This window comes from Pleurodeles waltl, chromosome 1_2 (genome assembly GCF_031143425.1).
Source record: "Pleurodeles waltl isolate 20211129_DDA chromosome 1_2, aPleWal1.hap1.20221129, whole genome shotgun sequence".
NCBI classification, from domain to species: Eukaryota; Metazoa; Chordata; class Amphibia; order Caudata; family Salamandridae; genus Pleurodeles; species Pleurodeles waltl.
The window spans coordinates 1,336,744,813-1,336,766,453 of record NC_090437.1 but is presented as its reverse complement, the minus strand read 5'-3'; the positions used below and the strand labels follow the sequence as shown (position 1 = coordinate 1,336,766,453).

Here is a 21,641-nt window from a genome sequence, read left to right as displayed (position 1 = left end):
TACTGTGATGGTGTTTGGTCCCCCCTATTAGGTTGTGTGACCTGTAGACAAGCAATTGGAACACTGGTATAGAAGAGAGGTTTGAAACCCTCATACAGAAAATTGGAGAATCTACTAAAAACCCACCACCTGTTTTGAAGTATGGATATGCCCTGATGAAGGTGGCACCCTAGTAGGAGAGACACTGAAATGCAGGTCAGCGCTTCAGTTTTCTAAAAACATAAGATCAGTGTCAAATTATGTGACTTATATAATAAGGTTAACAATTTGAGTAAAGGACAAAAGTATGAACGAATACAACATATGAATCTATACATGTATTTCGTTGATTGCATGGTATATTGGAACAATGAGCTAATATTTTGTTGGAGGGGTTAGGGATTTTTTTTAGAAATGCTTGATGTAGCGTGTTTATAGTTATTTGGGTATGAATGAGAGTTGAGTTTTATTATGAATTGAGATGAGATTGTATAATGTAGGGGTGATATAATATATGTTAGATTAGAATGACACTTTTGTACTGTATATAGAATATTGTATATTGATTGTCATTTGGACTTGAGGAATATTTTTGTATCATGAAAATATTGATTTGAAGCACATAAAATAAAAAAGAAAACGATTTAGTATATGTATGAGCTCTAGGTGTATTATATATGGTTTACTAGTACCACATGGCCATATTTATCAGAATAGGGTGGCCTTATGGTTTATGGAACTTGAGAAGGTATGCCCTCCTGATCTGCTTGTATGTGTGCATGATAGTGAGTCCAGCTGAACCGAGGTGCCTGGAGGGGCGGTGAATTGTACAAGTAGATATGGCCCATGTTGTGAGGTGCTATGCAAGTGTGGCTGAGGAGTTTGAAGTGTGAGTGCTTGTGTATCAGGAGCCTTAGGTGAAGTCGGATGTGGGCACGGCGTGGGAGATTGAGGATTATTCTGGCTCCTGCATTTTGGATGATCTGAGTTGGTTAGTTATTCCTGCACATAGGGTACTCCAGTAGTCTAGCCTGCTGGAAAAGAGGGCTTGGGTGACTTTGGTTGAATGTAGGAGGAAGGCTATCAACAGTTGGTGAGTTTGGTTGGGTCAGCTGAGGGCTTCTGCAGGAATGTGTACTCCCAGGATTCCAAAAAGATGGGTGGGTTGAGGACGGGGATGAGGACCTTGCTGATAGGAGTTGATCCTTAGTCAAAGATATGTGGGCGGGGATGGAGAGACAGGGTCCCATATTTGCTGGTGGTACAATATTATGGAGGATATGAACAAATCCTTCCCCACGTCCCCCTGAGCTTGCTTTTCCGCTCTGTTCTAGTTGTTTGCAGTACCTTTAGGTTATTCTGAGATCTTCTGTGAACCAGTTGGCCTGTTTTTTGCTATGTGACTTTGTTTGCAGGAGGCCATGGTATCAGCGCAGGTGCTGATCTAAGTTATTGATGCAGCGTGCTAGATAGCCTGGGTGCTCCGGTTGATTCTTGTGGAGGATGGAAGTCCAATCCAGGTCAGCTCCAGTTTGACGGCTGGTTCTGTTGTGGGGGATTCTTCTGAGGTGATTGATGGAGATTGTGAAACTGACTATGGCATGGTCTATTCATGCCACCGGCGTGGGTCTGTTGACTGATGTTGAAATTGACGTCTCTCAGGAAGATGTGCTGGAGCTGATGACAAGTGAGATGATGGAGCTGAAGTTGGATTGGGGTCCTGGGGGTTGGTTGACCAGTGTTCTGCCCAGAGTGAAGTTGGCAGTGATTTGCATGTTAAAGTTGGTGTTAGTGTAGTCTGTTCCAGATTCTACAGAGGCGGTGCAGCTGAAGGCGTCCTGGAAAATGGTGACGACTCCTCTGGGTCCGTCTTGGCTGATCTTGTAACCAGCAAGGATACTGTGGTCAACCATGTTTCAGTGAGGAATATTATGTCCTGCTCAGTGTCCTCCAGCAAGACCATGCACTCCGTTGTGTTTTTTTTTTTGGAGTGATTGCGTGATAGGGAGCTTTCATAATATCCGCATGTGAGGAGTGGATGCGCCATTGAAAGGTGTCTCAATGGGTGGGTTGCTGGGCATTGCTGTTGTGTTATTAGTGGGTATTTGAGCTGTGGGTGAGGCGGAGTAGGTGAAGCATCAGGTCGTGTGGTTAAAGGGCTCCCTCCATGTTGAGGTGCAGTGCGGCAGCAGAGTGGTGGCCAGGGATGAGCATGAAGGAGTGTGGCAGGGTAGTGGTGGGTCATGGGAGGACCACAGTTTCAGGTGCTGGGCACAGGTGCTCTGGTCTTTGGTGCACAAGAAGCACGTCCACCATGAAGTAGGTCCACTGAGTGCATGCGGTGAAGCTAAGAATGAATATGGCCAGCAGGAGGTGCAAAGGAGCTGGTAAGTAAAGGAGAAGCTGCGATGGCAGCAAGGGAACGGGCACATCAGGATAACATGACAGGGAAGAAACCACATCTCACAGGGGACCAGACAGACAAAAGTGAATGAAAGAGGCAAAAAAAAAAGCAGATAAGTGAATTAAAAACCTGACAAAAGCAGACAGAACTGACGCACAAATTAAATTAGATTTACAGAACAGAGGTGTAAAGTGAATGTCACTCTTTTCTCTGCTGTGCCTAAGGCCGCTTGGATGAAGGGAAGGTGAAAGAGACAGAAGCGCAGCAGGCACATGGAGGGGCTGGAGCCGGTTCTGCAACGGCTTGACCAGTGAGAGGACTGGTTGCAGATAAGTTGACGAAGGGTTGGGCCTGTGCACCTGCTTAGAGTGGCTAAAGCCTTTCACCATCCTGAAAATGCCCAAAGTGGGTAGGTTTAGCCCCAGAACATTTACCCCATTGTTAGGGTATGCCCAGGAGTCCTCACCCACTAGATCATGCCAGGCATAAATGTGACACCTACTTCAGAGCACTGCGGGAACTGAGGAAGCTCAGAGAAGGACAACCTCCTTTCTGTGACCTATGAGCTCTGAAAGATGGACCTGCTCTCCCTTGTACCCAGGACAATGAAGTTGACTGCAAGGGTCAAAGCCGACCACCTATTCAAATTACAGGGATACAACAATCTACAAGAGGCTTGTGCTGGAACTGCCTAGCTGATTAGTGGAAGCTTCGTCCAGACTGGTCCCTCCTGTTGGCCTCTGCTTGTCACTCAGTCTCCAAGTGCATACCCTCAGGTTCTGGGAGGCTTTAGAGGTGCACTCCTGTGGTGGATTGGGACTTAAAGGACCAATGTCAGAAGGTAAACTGACCAGGACAAACCTGGTTGGTGCATGTGACGCAGAGTCCATTGAAGTCAACATCAAACTGTGCCTAGGTCCTGTCCGCACAAGCATGGACACTGTGCTTCATGGCACTATTCCTACTTAAACCTTTAAAAATTAATATCTCCAGATCCTCTTATTGGACATAATTTATTACATTTGACTATTTTCCTAATTTGGTTTGCGATTTTTATTGTGTTGCTTTGACTTTGTAAAGTATTTAAAGCCTTTATGCAGTACCAAAACAAAGTGTAAGGTAAGCCTGCCTACTCTGAGCTATAGATACCAGGAGGTTGAGCGCAGGCTCATTCTGTGACTTTAAGGGTTGAGCCTCAACGGTTGTGACTTTTAAATTGGGTAGTCACCCACCCCAAATAAAAATCTATTTCTTACAAATGACTTTACCAATTTGAACCCCCTAGGAATCTTTGTTCAGAAAAAAAATATTTTATGCAATTGGACTGAACGTGGAATGAAAGTAGAACTTTACTAAAGTTCGTGCCTTTGCTTTGTTATATTAGTTCATTCGTTTTTGAAAATAGCATTTAAATAAGAGTCCTGGGTGTGCATGAAGTGGTTAGAGTTGTCTGAACTGTGAGTTTGTGGATTGTATTGAAAGAAGGTGCTTTGACTCCCACGAGCCACTACTAGTCCAACCATGCTTCAAACCTCAACATCTATACCAACGAGTAACTTCTAAAAGCACAGGGTAATTAAACAAACCAATAAATGCTATGGACAGTCGTCTCACTGGTAGTGAGAATAATAATGGATCTGTGATCTGCCACGTCAAGGGTGCAGCCCTGAGCACTGTATTTGGTGGGTGGGGTAGGGTTTGCCGGGCTGTTTTGTTTTATGGGTTAAGGATCCAACCACGATGTGCGAATTTCAGAATCCATCCTTACCGGCACACTATGGAGGCCCTGATTACATAGCATAGAAGGTCAGAACTCCTCTCATACCCTTCTGTACCAAGACCTTTTTCCCAAGGTGTGGAGACAATGTCGTCAGTACATTGGGTACCAGAAGACTTTCAGACTATTTTAACACCCTAGAAGTTTCTTTCCTCTCCTCCTAGGTTCTATCATTCATATTGTGTGTAACCTAATTTAACTGGTGGTCAAGCTACTGGCGGCAGAAGGATCCCTGTTTGGATGGAAAAGGTGTCCGTCGCTTGGTTGTGCACCTCTGGCCAAGTTCCCAGTGTTGCAGGTCATGACGATTATTTGTGAACTCTCAGGACTCATTGACAGGAAACGGAATAGAGCCAGGCTCTGATCTGGAGAGGAGCACCATATGCATAACCACTTTGTAAGCCTGAATGGTGTCAGCGCACCACTGTGGAGGGGTGACCGTAGTGGAAGTGAGTGACTATCTGCAGGACAGGCTTTTTGCCTGCTCAGGTAGACCTGCCTGCTGGTCTCTCCAGTAGTCAAGTGGCTTCCCCTACAGCTACTCTGCTGTACCCTGTGGCTTTATACTGATCAAGTGCAGTAGTGCAATAAGAGAGCATGTGGTGTGCTCAAATGTTGCAGCCCAAAATCTACTTTGGATCTCCTGTGTGGTAGTAGTACACACGATGGAGGTTGGAGGCCACTTGCCAAACAGCAATGTGGATTGCAGGCCTCTTCCAAAGTGATTCTGGAGTCCTTTGAAATGGATCATTCTCCAGAGGATGGAGGGCAGGCAAGGGCTGCTTTGTCTAGGGACTGGCCTTATCCATCCTTGCTCCTCTCTCTCAAACAAGGTTTCTCTCCCCCTCCTCCCCCAAAAGGGTAAGAAGGTATGTTTGAGGAAGCCTCTCCCTATTTTGCCTGTTTTTTTTAAGATTGACCTCACAGGGAACCCAGCCTAACCCTCTCTCTTCCGGTTGGCACTAGAAGACTGGGTTGACCAGCCTGGGGTGGGGGCACTAATAATCAGTGACTGACTAAAAACGGTTAACTGCGATACACAATCACTTTCTGCAATATAGCTATGGATTTCTCACTGGCCAGTTCCAGGAGTCCCAAAATAGTGAAGACCTAGAAAGATCTGAGCTGCAAGGGGGTCGCGTACAACCAGCTCACCTTTGTCAGGGTCAGGAAAAGGGATCTGGAAGTTCTACACCACGCAAGGGAAATCTGTCTCGAACTACAGTGAAGGGCTGAGCCCCGTGTCTTCCGGAAGGGTACTGGTGGCACCCCGAAACAAAGGAAAGCCAATCAAGAATCAGAGGGTCCAAGGGTGAACCTGCCGCAGCAGGCCGTGAGGCGAGGACTTGTGAGCCTAGTCCCCCTGCAACATGGAGTGGAGGTCCCAGGCTCATATGTTTGTTGTTACACATACTTAGACTGTATGTTCACCACTGGTTTCTTACTGTGAAGTTCTGATCTGAGACAAGTTAAAAGGACAACGAGCTGATCATCAAGGAGGGTACAGCAAAGATAGGATTGCCTAAACAGCAGGGTTTGAAACTTTAAGGGCGCAAGGTCTTTGGCGCGCATACGTGAGCAGGAAGACCATTTCACTTAGTAGGAGCTAACGGGGAAGCTCTGACCTGGTCTGTTTAAAGAGTCTTGGTACCTTTGAGTATTTGGATGATGAGCGTTAAGGCGTGGGTGGGCAAATCTCTCAATTCATTTGGAATGAATGTGGTGCTATGTAATGTTAAAAATAAATACATCAGTGTAGGAAAGTACCATCTTGCCTGGCATGTTACCCCCATTTTTCACTGTATATATGTTGTTTTAGTTGTATGTGTCACTGGGACCCTGTTCACCAGGGCCCCAGTGCTCATAAGTGTGCCTGAATGTGTTACCTGTGTAGTGACTAACTGTCTCACTCAGGCTCTGCTAACCAGAACCTCAGTGGTTATGCTCTCTCATTTCTTTCAAATTGTCACTGACAGGCTAGTGACCAATTTTGCCAATTTACATTGCCTTACTGGAACACCCTTATAATTCCCTTGTATATGGTACTGAGGTACCCAGGGTATTGGGGTTCCAGAAGATCCCTATGGGCTGCAGCATTTCTTTTGCCACCCATAGGGAGCTCTGACAATTCTTACACAGGCCTGCCACTGCAGCCTGAGTGAAATAACGTCCACGTTATTTCACAGCCATTTTACACTGCACTTAAGTAACTTATAAGTCACCTATATGTCTAACCTTTACCTGGTAAAGGTTAGGTGCAAAGTTAATTAGTGTGAGGGCACCCTGGCACTAGCCAAGGTGCCCCCACATTGTTCAGGGCCAATTTCCCTGACTTTGCGAGTGCGGGGACCCCATTACACGCGTGCACTACATATAGGTCACTACCTATATGTAGCTTCACAATGGTAACTCCGAATATGGCCATGTAACATGTCTGATCAAGGAATTGCCCCCTCTATGTCATCCTGGCATAGTTGGCACAATCCCATGATCCCAGTGGTCTGTAGCACAGACCCTGGTACTGCCAAACTGCCCTTCCTGGGGTTTCACTGCAGCTGCTGCTGCTGCCAACCCCTCAGACAGGCATCTGCCCTCCTGGGGTCCAGCCAGGCCTGGCCCAGGATGACAGAACAAAGGACTTCCTCTGAGAGAGGGTGTTACACCCTCTCCCTTTGGAAAACGGTGTGAAGGCAGGGGAGGAGTAGCCTCCCCCAGCCTCTGGAAATGCTTTCTTGGGCACAGATGTGCCCAATTCTGCATAAGCCAGTCTACACCGGTTCAGGGGACCCCTTAGCCCTGCTCTGGCGCGAAACTGGACAAAGGTAAGGGGAGTGACCACTCCCCTGACCTGCACCTCCCCTGGGAGGTGTCCAGAGCTCCTCCAGTGTGCTCCAGACCTCTGCCATCTTGGAAACAGAGGTGCTGCTGGCACACTGGACTGCTCTGAGTGGCCAGTGCCACCAGGTGACGTCAGAGACTCCTTCTGATAGGCTCCTTCAGGTGTTAGTAGCCTATCCTCTCTCCTAGGTAGCCAAACCCTCTTTTCTGGCTATTTAGGGTCTCTGTCTCTGGGGAAACTTTAGATAACAAATGCAAGAGCTCATCCGAGTTCCTCTGCATCTCTCTCTTCACCTTCTGCCAAGGAATTGACTGCTGACCGCGCTGGAAGCCTGCAAACCTGCAACATAGGAGCAAAGACGACTACTGCAACTCTAACGCTGATCCTGCCGCCTTCTCGACTGTTTTCCTGGTGGTGCATGCTGTGGGGGTAGTCTGCCTCCTCTCTGCACTAGAAGCTCCGAAGAAATCTCCCGTGGGTCGACGGAATCTTCCCCCTGCAACCGCAGGCACCAAAAAGCTGCATTACCGGTCCCTTGGGTCTCCTCTCAGCAAGACGAGCGAGGTCCCTCGAATCCAGCAACTCTGTCCAAGTGGCTCCCACAGTCCAGTGACTCTTCAGTCCAAGTTTGGTGGAGGCAAGTCCTTGCCTCACCTCGCTAGACTGCATTGCTGGGAACCGCGACTTTTGCAGCTACTCGGGCCTCCGTGCACTTCCGGCGGAAATCCTTTGTGCACAGTTCAGCCTGGGTCCACGGCACTCTAACCTGCATTGCACAACCTCCTAAGTTGTTCTCCGGCGACGTGGGACTTCTTTGTGCGACTTCGGGTGAGCACCGTTTCACGCATCCTCGTAGTGCCTGTTTCTGGCACTTCTCCGGGTGCTACCTGCTGCTAAGAGGGCTCCTTGCCTTGCTCGACGTCCCCTCTACTTCCTGGTCCAATTTGCGACCTCCTGGTCCCTCCTGGGCCACAGCAGCGTCCAAAAACGCTAACCGCACGATTTGCAGCTAGCAAGGCTTGTTGGCGTTCTTTCGGCGGGAAAACACTTCTGCACGACTCTCCACGGCGAGAGGGATCCGTCCACCAAAGGGGAAGTCTCTAGCCCTTTTCGTTCCTGCAGAAACCTCAGCTTCTTCTGTCCAGTAGAAGCTTCTTTGCACCCACAGCTGGCATTTCCTGGGCATCTGCCCATCTCCGACTTGCTTGTGACTTTTGGACTTGGTCCCCTTGTTCCACAGGTACCCAAGATTGGAAATCCATCATTGTTGCATTGTTGGTTTGTGTCTTTCCTGCATTATTCCTCTAACACGACTTCTTTGTCCTTAGGGGAACTTTAGTGCACTTTGCACTCACTTTTCAGGGTCTTGGGGAGGGTTATTTTTCTAACTCTCACTATTTTCTAATAGTCCCAGCGACCCTCTACAAGGTCACATAGGTTTGGGGTCCATTCGTGGTTCGCATTCCACTTTTGGAGTATATGGTTTGTGTTGCCCCTATCCCTAGGTTTCCCCATTGCATCCTATTGTAACTATACATTGTTTGCACTGTTTTCTAAGACTATACTGCATATTTTTGGTATTGTGTACATATATCTTGTGTATATTTCCTATCCTCTCACTGAGGGTACACTCTAAGATACTTTGGCATATTGTCATACTAAAAATAAAGGTACTTTATTTTTATAACTGTGTATTGTGTTTTCTTATGATATTGTGCATATGACACTAAGTGGTACTGTAGTAGCTTCACACGTCTCCTAGCTCAGCCTAAGCTGCTCTGCTAAGCTACCATTATCTATCAGCCTAAGCTGCTAGACACCCTATACACTAATAAGGGATAACTGGGCCTGGTGCAAGGTGCAAGTACCCCTTGGTACTCACTACAAGCCAGTCCAGCCTCCTACAATCAGGAAACAAGTTTTAAACTTGAATCCTCCGTTTCACTGGCAGCAGCCAATGTAGGAGCCTCAATGTAGGTCTAGGATTTAAAAATAAGCCTTGCTTCCCCATGCTGTACGGTTTGCAGCCTAGAAGATAGTTTTAGGGAGTCTTAAATACATCTAGAGTCAACAAGGGCTGACAGTACTGTGCATAAAGCCTCCCTGAAGACATATGGCAAGAGCTTCCGGGTTAGTCACGGCACAAGGATAGATTTACAAACCAGGGTCTACCTGGGACTTCATTGAAAGGCTCTCTATCCATTACCACGCCCCAACCATATTCTGATTTCTTGGCAACCGGGAGAGGACCCATTTCTGAGGCCAGTAGCGGTGGGTTCAGAGATCTCAATCGTAATATTCAGGATGACTGCTTCAATTCTTTCAGCATTCAGTTTTAGGTGATCCTTTCCACCCATCCACAGATAAGTGCTTGAATTGTTCAAGTCCTGTAAAGAGCAGATGCTCCTAGAGCTGTGAGTCTGCATAATCTTACAGCCGGCAACCCCTTGAATTGTTTACCCGCTGAAGGGATTTTGGGGTCGCAAGCCCGAAATACATTAGTGATTGAACTGCTCACTAAGAATATAGCTTCAAAGATGAAGCAGGGGAGATAAAGTTTTGATTTAAATTCATAAAATGCAACAAGCAGTGGAGCACGAAACTGATCCTGTAAAAACAAGTTCAATTAGAAGAGAGGTACCGGAGGGAATAAACGGGTACGCGGACACTGGCGCAGACTGCAACCCTGGAGGATGCATACCCCACACTTTATATTCTTAGAGATGCAGCACACCCCTAGCTCCTGCCCGCTGAGTTGCTGTCACATGATGCCAGTAACCACAGCACCAGCCAGAATCTGCCCTAATGAAGCGGCCAGAGAGCACAGGGCGCCTCTTGCACCCACAAATCAGGCTAACAGAACAACCAGCAACTACGCTGCATGGAGTAACTCCATGCACGCCTGACATTCTCGCTCATGCTGGTGTTTGTAAAGTAACCCATGCAGACACATCCCACCCTCACGACCTATTGCAAGGCTGTATACTAAGCTTTACTAAGCTAATTCTAATTGTTTGTGCTATTTACTACCTCGACCAGTCTTTATAAACCTCCATCACCCTCCCAGCTTTGTCACCAACGAAAAACAAAGCTTTAAAAGGCTGTAGGTGCTCCACTCAAGCTGCAGTATCAGATTTTGAGCATCAGGGGCAAGAGCTGAAGCGAACATGGGTGACAGTCCTGTGCGTGCGCCTTTCCCAAGACACTCTTCGCGTCCTGTAACTAACTTACCAAATCGAAGTTTGAGAAGTCAGACTACACTTTAACCAAGTATACTCTTCAAGCATCTCTAGGCAGATCACTTCTACACCTGGTGTACCTAACTCCATAAAAGTCAGAGAATCTCATTTTTTCCATGGCTTTGAGGTCAATGACAACACCCTAAGTCTGACCCTCTTAAATGCATACGTGATCCTCTTGCCAGCATCACCTGCTCTAACATCAAACTTATTCTCTCCCTCACAGACAAGATGCCTAGCACCTGGATCAAGGTCAATGCCTGTGTGACAAACTGCCCACTGGATGAAGACCACCTGTCTAAAAGCTGAACACCAGCTAGACCGAAATTATGATCTTCGGAAAGTGAACTACAACATGGGACTCCACCTGGTGGTTAACAGCTAGGACTGACACCCACAAACCTTGGGATCGACAGTAAACGTGACACGGCTGCCCATGTCAATGCAGTCCCTGTCCCATGCTTGCACGCCGTGAAAATGCTGAGCACCTGGAAAATGTCAGACACACCCTGGTCACAAGCAAGCTATAATACGGGAACAGCCTCTATGCAGGGATCAGGAACAAACTCATCAGAAGGCTGCAGACCATCGATAAATTGGCAGTCAAGCACTCAATCTCCTATGCCGTACTCATCACACCTGGAGGAGCACCACTGGCTACCCATACACAAACAAGCACAAGTCAAACTCCTCCCTTCACTTTCAAAGCACTGGGCCCAAGTCAACAGACGCATCTGCTTTCACAAACTTTCCAGACACCCCTGCTCGCACAAACTGCCACTTGCACCCATTCCATAAATACAAAAAACCAGATCTGGCTGTTGAGCCTGGTCTCAGTGCTCCTAAAGAATGGAATGACCTGCCACTACACATAAAAGCCTCCCCCTCACTTCTTGAAATCTGCAAGAAGCTGAAGAGCTGGCTTCGAGGCGTCCCACTAGGACCTAGTCTTGACTAGGATCAGCCCTGCTCAGCGCCGGGACATCCTCCCAGCTGGTAGTGCACTGTACAAATGGGACACAATCACAAAGAGAGAATGTTGGATTGTCTCACCGCGAACAACCCTGGTCACATTTTATGACTTTTGTGAAGCCTAACACAGAATTCTCATCACTTTTTGCACCACTCAACACATCATTACTGCATCCTACCAAAGAGTACCCATAACTATTGCACAAGGACATCATCCATGCCTGTATTGAACCTTACAGTGAACAGTGTTGTACTGCTCACCTGAACAATCATAGCAGTAGCATGTAACTGCAGTGCCTCCCAACTAGGCTTAGCATGCATCAGAGTTCCAGGGATCCACTGAAATCTAGACTGCCATGAACTCAGGGGAGTGTTACGTTTCTAGTGATTCAGTAGTTTGAAAATAGGAGAGATGTAGACGTACATCCACAATGAAGTCACACAGAAACAGAACATTTGGGTGCTCAATGGTTTATTATATATAAAGCATCATATCACCTGTTTTTTGATTTCATGACAATACTAGTGCCCCACATATGTGAGATGTGCTAATTTATTAAAAGCACCACAAAGCAGTCACCAGAGCGTCTACCTCGTTGCACCATACACAAAAAAAACGACAAACTATTACGGAAAAGTGGATTCTGGTTGGCTCAAGAATCTCTCTCCAGCTGATGTTCAGGGATCATTGAGGGCTCTGCAATCTGGTTCCAGACGAAAGCCAGTCAGCATTCGATCAATCACTTTGGGGCTCGCGAACTGTCTGTCAAGTGTATATAAAGTAGCTAAATGAGTGATTCACATGGCTCCACACCCAGTCTTTATGCAAACAATTAGAGATGGGCAACTGTTCCACCGCCCGTCCATATTTCTTACCAGCTCCAGAAATTGAATATGAAAAAGTAAATTCAAAGTCCGTGATGCATGGTGTCCCGTGCTCTAGTGGGGACTGTAGAGGATCCGGAGTGATAGTGGCTGGAAGTGGTCATGAGACCGGATAGAAGCCATTCCCTGCTATGAAATACCTAACAGACCTTCAGTACGTGCTTGCACACCACATGTTCCAGGTACCACCCCCTTTATTTTTTTACTTGGGCTTTAACTGTTTTTTTGTGGCACCTATACGGAAAAAGCCATCATGCTAACAGAAGCAATCAGGGAGGAGATCCACGCTACTAAGTGACGTTTATTAGTAAGTGCAAAAAAGATACACTGAGCATTTCTATTGCTTCCCGGTGCAGTGTCTTGCTGAAAATAATTATGAAGTGTATTGCAAACCGGCAAGATCTTGAAGTGTCCCTGGGGCCCCAACAACAGACAATGGAACTGAAGCGTTTCCGTGACACTGAGCAGAAGACCTAGAAGGAGGATCTTCTCAAAGAGGAAATGCTTCACAAGAAGAAAGTAAGGTTCCAAGTTGTCTCTGTGCCCTTCAGCCTTACAGAGAAGGTGTAGGCAAGGTCAATCTACTTCTCACCCAATAGGAGCCCTTTCCCTCAATCTTTGTAGAAGTTCTCAATCTCCTCTTTGTACATCTTCAAGACGACAGGTCGCTTCAGTTTCAATGTTGGGCCTATGGGAGAAGATAGACAAACATCAGCAAGCAACTGCCCATCGCAGCCACAAATCTTCCTCACTCAAACTCTCCCCGCATGCCAAGCAACTTTTAGAGGTTCACGGTCAACCCAAACAATATATTTTTAAGAAAGATTTAAAGGCACATTAAGTTTGTTTTACTTGCATATCAATTTTCTTATATCTGTGCAAAAGTTTGGTGAGGGTTCCAACAGTGCTCTCAACTATTAAAAGACAGGCTTTTTTCTTGCTTACACAAGATCGTTCCCAACACTTTCTAATCAACTGTTCCATTTTCCAGCAGATCAACTCCAGTTGTCTATTAAACCATTCTGGTCTCATTTACCTAGGACACTGCAGTAATTGTGGAAAGCATGTTGAGTGTTCTTAGAAATGGGGTCTCTAGTTGGTAGTGGTTTGCACTCCATCGAAGGAGGGACCCTCACTCTAGGCAGGGTAAGGGAGCCACACAGCTAAGAACCCCTGCTCACCCCCTTGGTAGCTTGGCTCAAGCGGTCAGGTGTGTGTGTGTGTGTGTGTGTGTGTGTGTGTGTGTGTGTGTGTGTGTGTGTGTGTGTGTGTGTGTGTGTGTGTGTGTGTGTGTGTGTGTGTGTGTGTGTGTGTGTGTGTGTGTGTGTGTGTGTGTGTGTGTGTGTGTGTGTGTGTGTGTGTGTGTGTACACCAACACTTTACACATTGCCACTAACAGTGACCACATTACAAAAATACATTAGAAAAATTGCCAAAATTTATCAGAGTAAAACAAGACCAAAACAGAAATCCAACATACACAACTAATGATAACTTTTTAAAGTTTTAAATGAGTCTTTGTCCATATGAATCAATGGTTGTATCTTTAGCACAAAGTACCTGGGAAGTGTCAAAAACAAAGGAGAGATGTGTTGGTTCCTTACTGGCAGGGGAGGTGGTGCACCTTTTTTCCTCCTGGGAAAGGCAATGCATCAATTTCTGGTCACGCGGCCCTGGTTCCTTTCTGCTGTGCAGGGATCAAGAAGTACTGATGCCCAAAGACTGTGCGTGGAAAAACCAGATGTGCTGTGTGGATAGAGCCACTGTGAAACAGGTGCTGCATTGATTCTGCAACCGCAAGACTGGCGCTGCATCGATTCTCCCACCGCGGAGCAGGCGCTTTGTCAAGTTTTCAACAGGACATTGGTGCATGGATTTTCTCCTTCAGGTCACCAGCTTACACTTCCAAGGTCCCAGGAACTGGAGTTGACACCACTTAGCAAGGCAGGACTTAGCAGAAAAGCACAGGCACTGCACTGACAAAGGAAGTCTTTGATGTCCCTGAGACTTCTTAACAGGAGGCAAGCTCATTTCAAGCCTAAGGAGGACCTTGGAAAGCAGGATGTAGAAAGCAAGGTTCAGTCCTTTCACTCCCAGGACAGAAGCAGCAGGCCAGCACAACAAAGCAACAGGCAGAGTTGCAGTCCCTCCTACAGCATCCAGCTCTTCTTCATGGCAGAATGTCCTCAACGCAAAGGTGTTCTACGTGGTGTCAGAGACGCAGTACTTATTCGATTTCGGTCTCTGAAGCAGGCAAACTTCAGAGAGGTCTTTGTAGTGCACAAGACCCTGCCTTTCCATGCCCTGGCCTCAGACACTCCAGGGGGTTGGAGACTGTTGTGTGAGGACAGGCACAGCCCTATTCAGGTGCAAGTGTCAGCTCCTTCCACTACTAGTCTAGGAAGACCCATCGGGGTATGCAGGGCACACCTCAGCTCCCCTTGTGTGACTGTCTAGAGTGACTTCAGAAACAGCCCAACTGTTATCCTGACCCAGTTGTCTATTCCACAGACAGGCAGGGTCACAGAATGGTTAAGCAAGAAAATGACCACTTTCTAAATGTGGGATTTTCAAACTTACAATTCAAAAACCAACTTCACCAAAATATGTATTTTTAAATTGTGAGTTCAGAGACCCAACTCCATATCTCTATCTGCCCCCAATGGGAAATTATAGTTAAGATAGTGAAATACTGCTAAATTTGGTTTTCACTATCACAAGGACTATTTATCTCAGAATAACATGAGGTTTGTGTTGAGCTATCAGGACATGTAAAACACACAAGTACATGGCCTACATTTTAAATACACTCCACCCTGCCCATGGGGCTGCCTTGGGCCTACTTTAGGGGTGTCTTACATATAGCAAAAGGGAAGGTTTGGGCCTGGTGAGAGGGTACACTTGTCAGGTCGAAATAAGTTTAAAACTGCCACGCAGGGGCATGTCTGAGACAGGGATACCTTTGGGGGTGGCACAATCAGTGCTGCAGGCCCACTAGTAGCATTTGATTTACATGTCCTAGGCACCTGTAGTGCACTTTACTAGGGACTTACTAGTAAATCAAATATGCCAATCATGGATAAATCAATCATCAATACAATTTAGACAGGGCACTTGCACTTTAGCACTGGCCAGCAGTGGTAAAATGCCCAGAGTCCTAAATCCAACAAAAACAGGTAAAACAATATAGGAGGAAGGCGGCAAAAAGTTTGGGAGTGACCCCGCAAAAAAGGGCAGGTCCAACAAGAGTCAGAACAGTTTCGTTAACACCCCTATCTTTTTTGCACACTCAAACCTCACACTAGGAATCCTCTGACTGAAAACAAAAAAGGCATTTCCTTTGCTAAGCTCGCCGGAACTGCCATGTTCTAGACTCGGCTGCTTGTGTTACTCGTGAAACCACTATTTAGGGACCACTTACCCTACTGAGTATCTGCCTTTCCATATTTCTCCTCAATGGAAGTGATCTTTGTGGACTAAATTACAGCCACCATGTAAGTCTATGAAAGGCCTGCAGGCCAGAAGCCATGCCATGGTTCCCTCAACTCCTTGGAATGGGTGGGAGAGTCATCCTTTTAGCATGTTCACCCCAATGTTTGATACTGGTAGTAACTGACCCTGACTGTGCCCTTGGCTCTGCTAAACAGGCCCAGGGCCAGTGTTCTGAATAAAAGGTATATGGCAAAATGGTACAACTGTCAATGACTGACTCGTGTAAGTCCCTAGTGCAGGAAAGTACCATCTTGCCTGGCATGTTACCCCCATTTTTCACTGTATATATGTTGTTTTAGTTGTATGTGTCACTGGGACCCTGGTAACCCAGGGCCCCAGTGCTCATAAGTGTGCCTGAATGTGTTACCTGTGTAGTGACTAACTGTCTCACTGAGGCTCTGCTAATCAGAACCTCAGTGGTTATGCTCTCTCATTTCTTTCCAAATTGTCACTGACAGGCTAGTGACCATTTTTACCAATTTACATTGGCTTACTGGAACACCCTTATAATTCCCTAGTATATGGTACTGAGGTACCCAGGGTATTGGGGTTCCAGGAGATCCCTATGGGCTGCAGCATTTCTTTTGCCACCCATAGGGAGCTCTGACAATTCTTACACAGGCCTGCCACTGCAGCCTGAGTGAAATAACGTCCACGTTATTTCACAGCCATTTTACACTGCACTTAAGTAACTTATAAGTCACCTATATGTCTAACCTTTACCTGGTAAAGGTTAGGTGCAAAGTTACTTCGTGTGAGGGCACCCTGGCACTAGCCAAGGGGCCCCCACATTGTTCAGAGCCAATTCACTGAACTTTGTGAGTGCGGGGACACCATTACACGCGTGCACTACATATAGGTCACTACCTATATGTAGCTTCACCATGGTAACTCCGAATATGGCCATGTAACATGTCTATGATCATGGAATTGCCCCCTCTATGCCATCCTGGCATTGTTGGTACAATTCCATGATCCCAGTGGTCTGTAGCACAGACCCTGGTACTGCCAGACTGCCCTTCCTGGGGTTTCACTGCAGCTGCTGCTGCTGCCAACCCCTCAGACAGGCAGCTGCCCTCCTGGGGTCCAGCCAGGCCTGGCCCAGGATGGCAGAACAAAGAACTTCCTCTGAGAGAGGGTGTGACACCCTCTCCCTTTGGAAAATGGTGTGAAGGCAGGGGAGGAGTAGCCTCCCCCAGCCTCTGGAAATGCTTTGTTGGGCACAGATGTGCCCAATTCTGCATAAGCCAGTCTACACCGGTTCAGGGACCCCTTAGCCCCTGCTCTGGCGCGAAACTGGACAAAGGAAAGGGGAGTGACCACTCCCCTGACCTGCACCTCCCCTGGGAGGTGTCCAGAGCTCCTCCAGTGTGCTCCAGACCTCTGCCATCTTGGAAACAGAGGTGCTGCTGGCACACTGGACTGCTCTGAGTGGCCAGTGCCACCAGGTGACGTCAGAGACTCCTTGTGATAGGCTCCTTCAGGTGTTAGTAGCCTTTCCTCTCTCCTAGGTAGCCAAACCCTCTTTTCTGGCTATTTAGGGTCTCTGTCTCTGGGGAAACTTTAGATAACGAATGCATGAGCTCAGCCGAGTTCCTCTGCATCTCTCTCTTCACCTTCTGATAAGGAAACGACCGCTGACCGCGCTGGAAGCCTGCAAACCTGCAACATAGTAGCAAAGACGACTACTGCAACTCTGTAACGCTGATCCTGCCGCCTTCTCGACTGTTTTCCTGCTTGTGCATGCTGTGGGGGTAGCCTGCCTCCTCTCTGCACCAGAAGCTCCGAAGAAATCTCCCGTGGGTCGACGGAATCTTCCCCCTGCAACCGCAGGCACCAAAAAGCTGCAATACCGGTCCCTTGGGTCTCCTCTCAGCACGACGAGCGAGGTCCCTCGAATCCAGCGACGCTGTCCAAGTGACCCCCACAGTCCAGTGACTCTTCAGCCCAAGTTTGGTGGAGGTAAGTCCTTGCCTCACCTCGCTGGGCTGCATTGCTGGGAACCGCGACTTTGCAGCTACTCCGGCCCCTGTGCACTTCCGGCGGAAATCCTTTGTGCACAGCCAAGCCTGGGTCCACGGCACTCTAACCTGCATTGCACGACTTTCTAAGTTGGTCTCCGGCGACGTGGGACTCCTTTGTGCAACTTCGGCGAGCACCGTTTCACGCATCCTCGTAGTGCCTGTTTCTGGCACTTCTCCGGGTGCTACCTGCTTCAGTGAGGGCTCTTTGTCTTGCTCGACGTCCCCTCTCTCTGCAGGTCCAATTTGCGACCTCCTGGTCCCTCCTGGGCCCCAGCAGCGTCCAAAAACGCCAAACGCACGATTTGCGTGTAGCAAGGCTTGTTGGCGTCCATCCGGCGGGAAAACACTTCTGCACGACTCTCCAAGGCGTGGGGGATCCATCCTCCAAAGGGGAAGTCTCTAGCCCTTGTCGTTCCTGCAGTATTCACAGTTCTTCAGCCTAGTAAGAGCTTCTTTGCACCAACCGCTGGCATTTCTTGGGCATCTGCCCATCTCCGAGCTGCTTGTGACTTTTGGACTTGGTCCCCTTGTTCCACAGGTATCCTCAGTCAGGAATCCATCGTTGTTGCATTGCTGATTTGTGTTTTCCTTGCATTTTCCCTCTAACACGACTATTTTGTCCTTAGGGGAACTTTAGTGCACTTTGCACTCACTTTTCAGGGTCTTGGGGAGGGTTATTTTTCTAACTCTCACTATTTTCTAATAGTCCCAGCGACCCTCTACAAGGTCACATAGGTTTGGGGTCCATTCGTGGTTCGCATTCCACTTTGAGTATATGGTTTGTGTTGCCCCTATCCCTATGTTTCCCCATTGCATCCTATTGTAACTACACATTGTTTGCACTGTTTTCTAAGACTATACTGCATATTTTTGCTATTGTGTATATATATCTTGTGTATATTTCCTATCCTCTCACTGAGGGTACACTCTAAGATACTTTGGCATATTGTCATAAAAATAAAGTACCTTTATTTTTAGTATAACTGTGTATTGTGTTTTCTTATGATATTGTGCATATGACACTAAGTGGTACTGTAGTAGCTTCACACGTCTCCTAGTTCAGCCTGAGCTGCTCTGCTAAGCTACCATTATCTATCAGCCTAAGCTGCTAGACACCCTATACACTAATAAGGGATAACTGGGCCTGGTGCAAGGTGCAAGTACCCCTTGGTACTCACTATAAGCCAGTCCAGCCTCCTACACCTAGTTAATAATAGGGCAAGGGCGATTAAAACTACCTACAAGTCCCTGGTGTATAATGGGGCTGGGAGGTTTAGTGGCCCGATAGATTCCCTGCCCTAGAGTGTGCACTGCTGTGTTGCATGCAGTCATTTTTTAAAGGCAGCTCTGCCTTGCAGACTGTCTTTAAAACGTCAAATGTGTGCAAATTCGACTTTGGAATTAAAGGTACTTCAAAACTGATATTAGTCCTTATTTGTACATATACATCACCCCTAAGGTCTCCCCCCTAAGTGCCCCAGGAGTGGGATGCCATGTAACTATCAGCAGTGACATAAAATATGTTGTATGTGCCCCTGCGAGTGAAAAACTGCACCTTCCATTTTTTCCTCATAGATACTTATCTCCATAGGTTAAAATGGGATTATTTTGCATAAGCATTAGTATTGCTAGGAAAGAGCTAAATGGGTCATGAAGACTCAAAAGAATGGTAACGATAAACCAAATAACTTTCCACTGTTAAATTTATCATAACATACAGAAAATAAGTTATAAGACTTGTTTCTGTAAGCCAAATTCCAGCCTCCTAGCGGTCTCTGACTGATCAGCCTCATCAGGATTAGCCAGGCTCCTTTGATGAGGTGATAAATGCCTGATGGGGAGAGGTTGGCAGATGCTTAGGACAGGAAGGGGACTGCGTAAATGAAACTGTGCTTCAAAGGAAGGACAAACAAATGCCAGCCAGGCCTGCTCTCTCACCCTGTACCCCAGAGATGGGCAGCAGACCCAGGGAATGAATTTGCAGAAGTCCAAAAGGGGGAGTGTTAATGGAATAGCCACACAGGTAGGTTGGTTTAACCAGGTCTTGCCCCTCTGGAAGAAAATCTTCCATCTTGGAATTTTAAAGTGCAGTACTTTACGGTACAAGAAAGTGGCACCCTTTGAGGAAGCGGTCATGCTTTTGGGTGGCACTTGTGACTACTTGTGCCAAGCTACTGAGGGAGTGGGGGGCGGGGGGCATCCGAGCTATGAATCTCCCTGACTAGAGTGAGGGTCCATACTTGGACAGGATGTAAACTGTCAACTAGAGACCCCATTTCTAACAGAGGTATAGGCAGAAGCCTAAAAATCAATTGAACTGATGTTGAGGCCCTTAGAGAAACAAGAGCCAGTGTGACTAGTCACAGAGAAGCTGGTTTCACCACATGTGTGTACCACCAGGTAAACTATGCAGACAGCAGACCCAAACTCCATCCCATGGCAATGGTGAGTTTGGAATGGGGAGCTGAGACAGGCTCTAAGCTGGAAGCTGTGTCTCCTGCACTCCCAGTGGATTGTCTACTGGGAAATGATCTTGAAACTTCTGACTGGTCAGGGGTGGAGGTGGGTATGTGCAGTGATTAGGTTACATGCTGCTCAGCAGGTTAAGGCTGGACACTTGGACTCTGGAATAATGGGCCAAGTATCCAATGACAAGAGAAAGGGCACTGGGTCTGGTGAGCCAACCCAGAGAACTCCAGAAGTTACAAGAGGATCTGTAAGGGTGGTATTCCACCCCTGCATGATCTGCTTGACTTGGTAGAATTGATAGGAGCTGGTAAAGCCCCCAGAGAGGAGTTTTGCCAGGAACAAAGTGTCCTACTCTAGAGAGCCTGGTGCAAACTATAGTTAGGCAAGAGGAGGGTTATGTTAGTGGATGCCATAAAGTTTACTGGGATAAGGGAGTCCTACACATTGAGGCCAGAGACCTCAAGAAGGGAGCCACTAGGAGGTTGGCGGTCCCTCAAAAGTAGAGCATTCCTCCTCACTGAGCCATGACATCCCCTTGGCAGGTCATTCGGGGCAGAATAAGACTTAGAACTGCTTGGTGAACCCCTTTTTTTGGCCCAATATGTCTGCCAAAGTGAAGGAGTATTGCAGCCCCATTGCAACCTGTCAAGAGGGGGCAAACCAAAGGCTCCCTTGATACCACTGCCAGTGGTTGGGACTCCCTTTGAGAGGGTGGGGGTAGACATTGTTGGTCCCCTGTACCCAACAACTGCATCAGTGTACAGGTATGTCTTGGTGATAGTGGACCATGCCACAAAGTACCCTGAAGCAATTCCCCTCAGGACAATTTCTGCTCTTTCAGTGGCTAGGGCCTTACTTGGTGTGTTCACCAGAGCGGGTTTCCCAAGGTGGTTGTTTCAGATAGGGGCTCAAATTTCATGTCCATCTGAAGACGATGTGGGAAGAATATGGTGTTACCTACAAGTTCACTACCCCATATCACCCCCAGACTAATAGTCTGGCAGAAAGGTTCAATAAGACCCTGAAGGGCATTCTCAATGGTTTGTTTGACAAACTCAGGAGTTGATGGGATACTCTTGCCATGCTTACTGTTTGCCTATATGGAGGTTCCACAAAATGAGGTTGGCTTTAGTCCTCTTGGACTGTTTGGGCAATCTGTAAGAGGCCCAAAAGCCTCAAGGAAGTTAAGGACAATGTGCTGGACTATGTACTAGCCCTGATATCTCACATGATAATACATGTACAAAGCAAACAAACTTGGAGGCCAGCCAAGAGCTGATGAAGCTCTGGTATGACCAGAAGACTACTATATCAGAGTTCAAACTAGGACAATTGGTGTGGGTGCTGGAGCCTGTGGCTCCAAGTGCCCACCAGGACAAGTGGACTGGGCCCTATCCAATCCTAGAGAAGAAGGGTGAAGTTACCTACTTGGTAGGCTTTAACACCCCCAGGAACCCTCACAGGGTCCTGCATGTCAATAGGATGAAACCCCACCAAGACAGGGTCAACATGACCATGCAGATGGTATTGATGAAGAGGAAACTGAGCCACTGCCATACCT

The 21,641-nt window shown here is 47.3% G+C and overlaps 1 protein-coding gene across 4 annotated transcripts in view; it reads right to left on the bottom strand.

The window, feature by feature from the left end:
• Nucleotides 1-11,671: 11,671 nt before the first annotated feature.
• Nucleotides 11,672-21,641, bottom strand: part of LOC138251924 (long-chain-fatty-acid--CoA ligase ACSBG2-like) — a 411,952-nt gene continuing 401,982 nt past the window's right edge. For all 4 annotated transcript variants that reach the window (XM_069205692.1, XM_069205693.1, XM_069205690.1 and 1 more), the window contains one exon: nt 11,672-12,783. In XM_069205692.1, the coding sequence (XP_069061793.1) occupies nt 12,707-12,783 (77 nt within the window). In that variant the 3' untranslated portion in view covers nt 11,672-12,706. The remainder of the gene's footprint in view (nt 12,784-21,641) is intronic.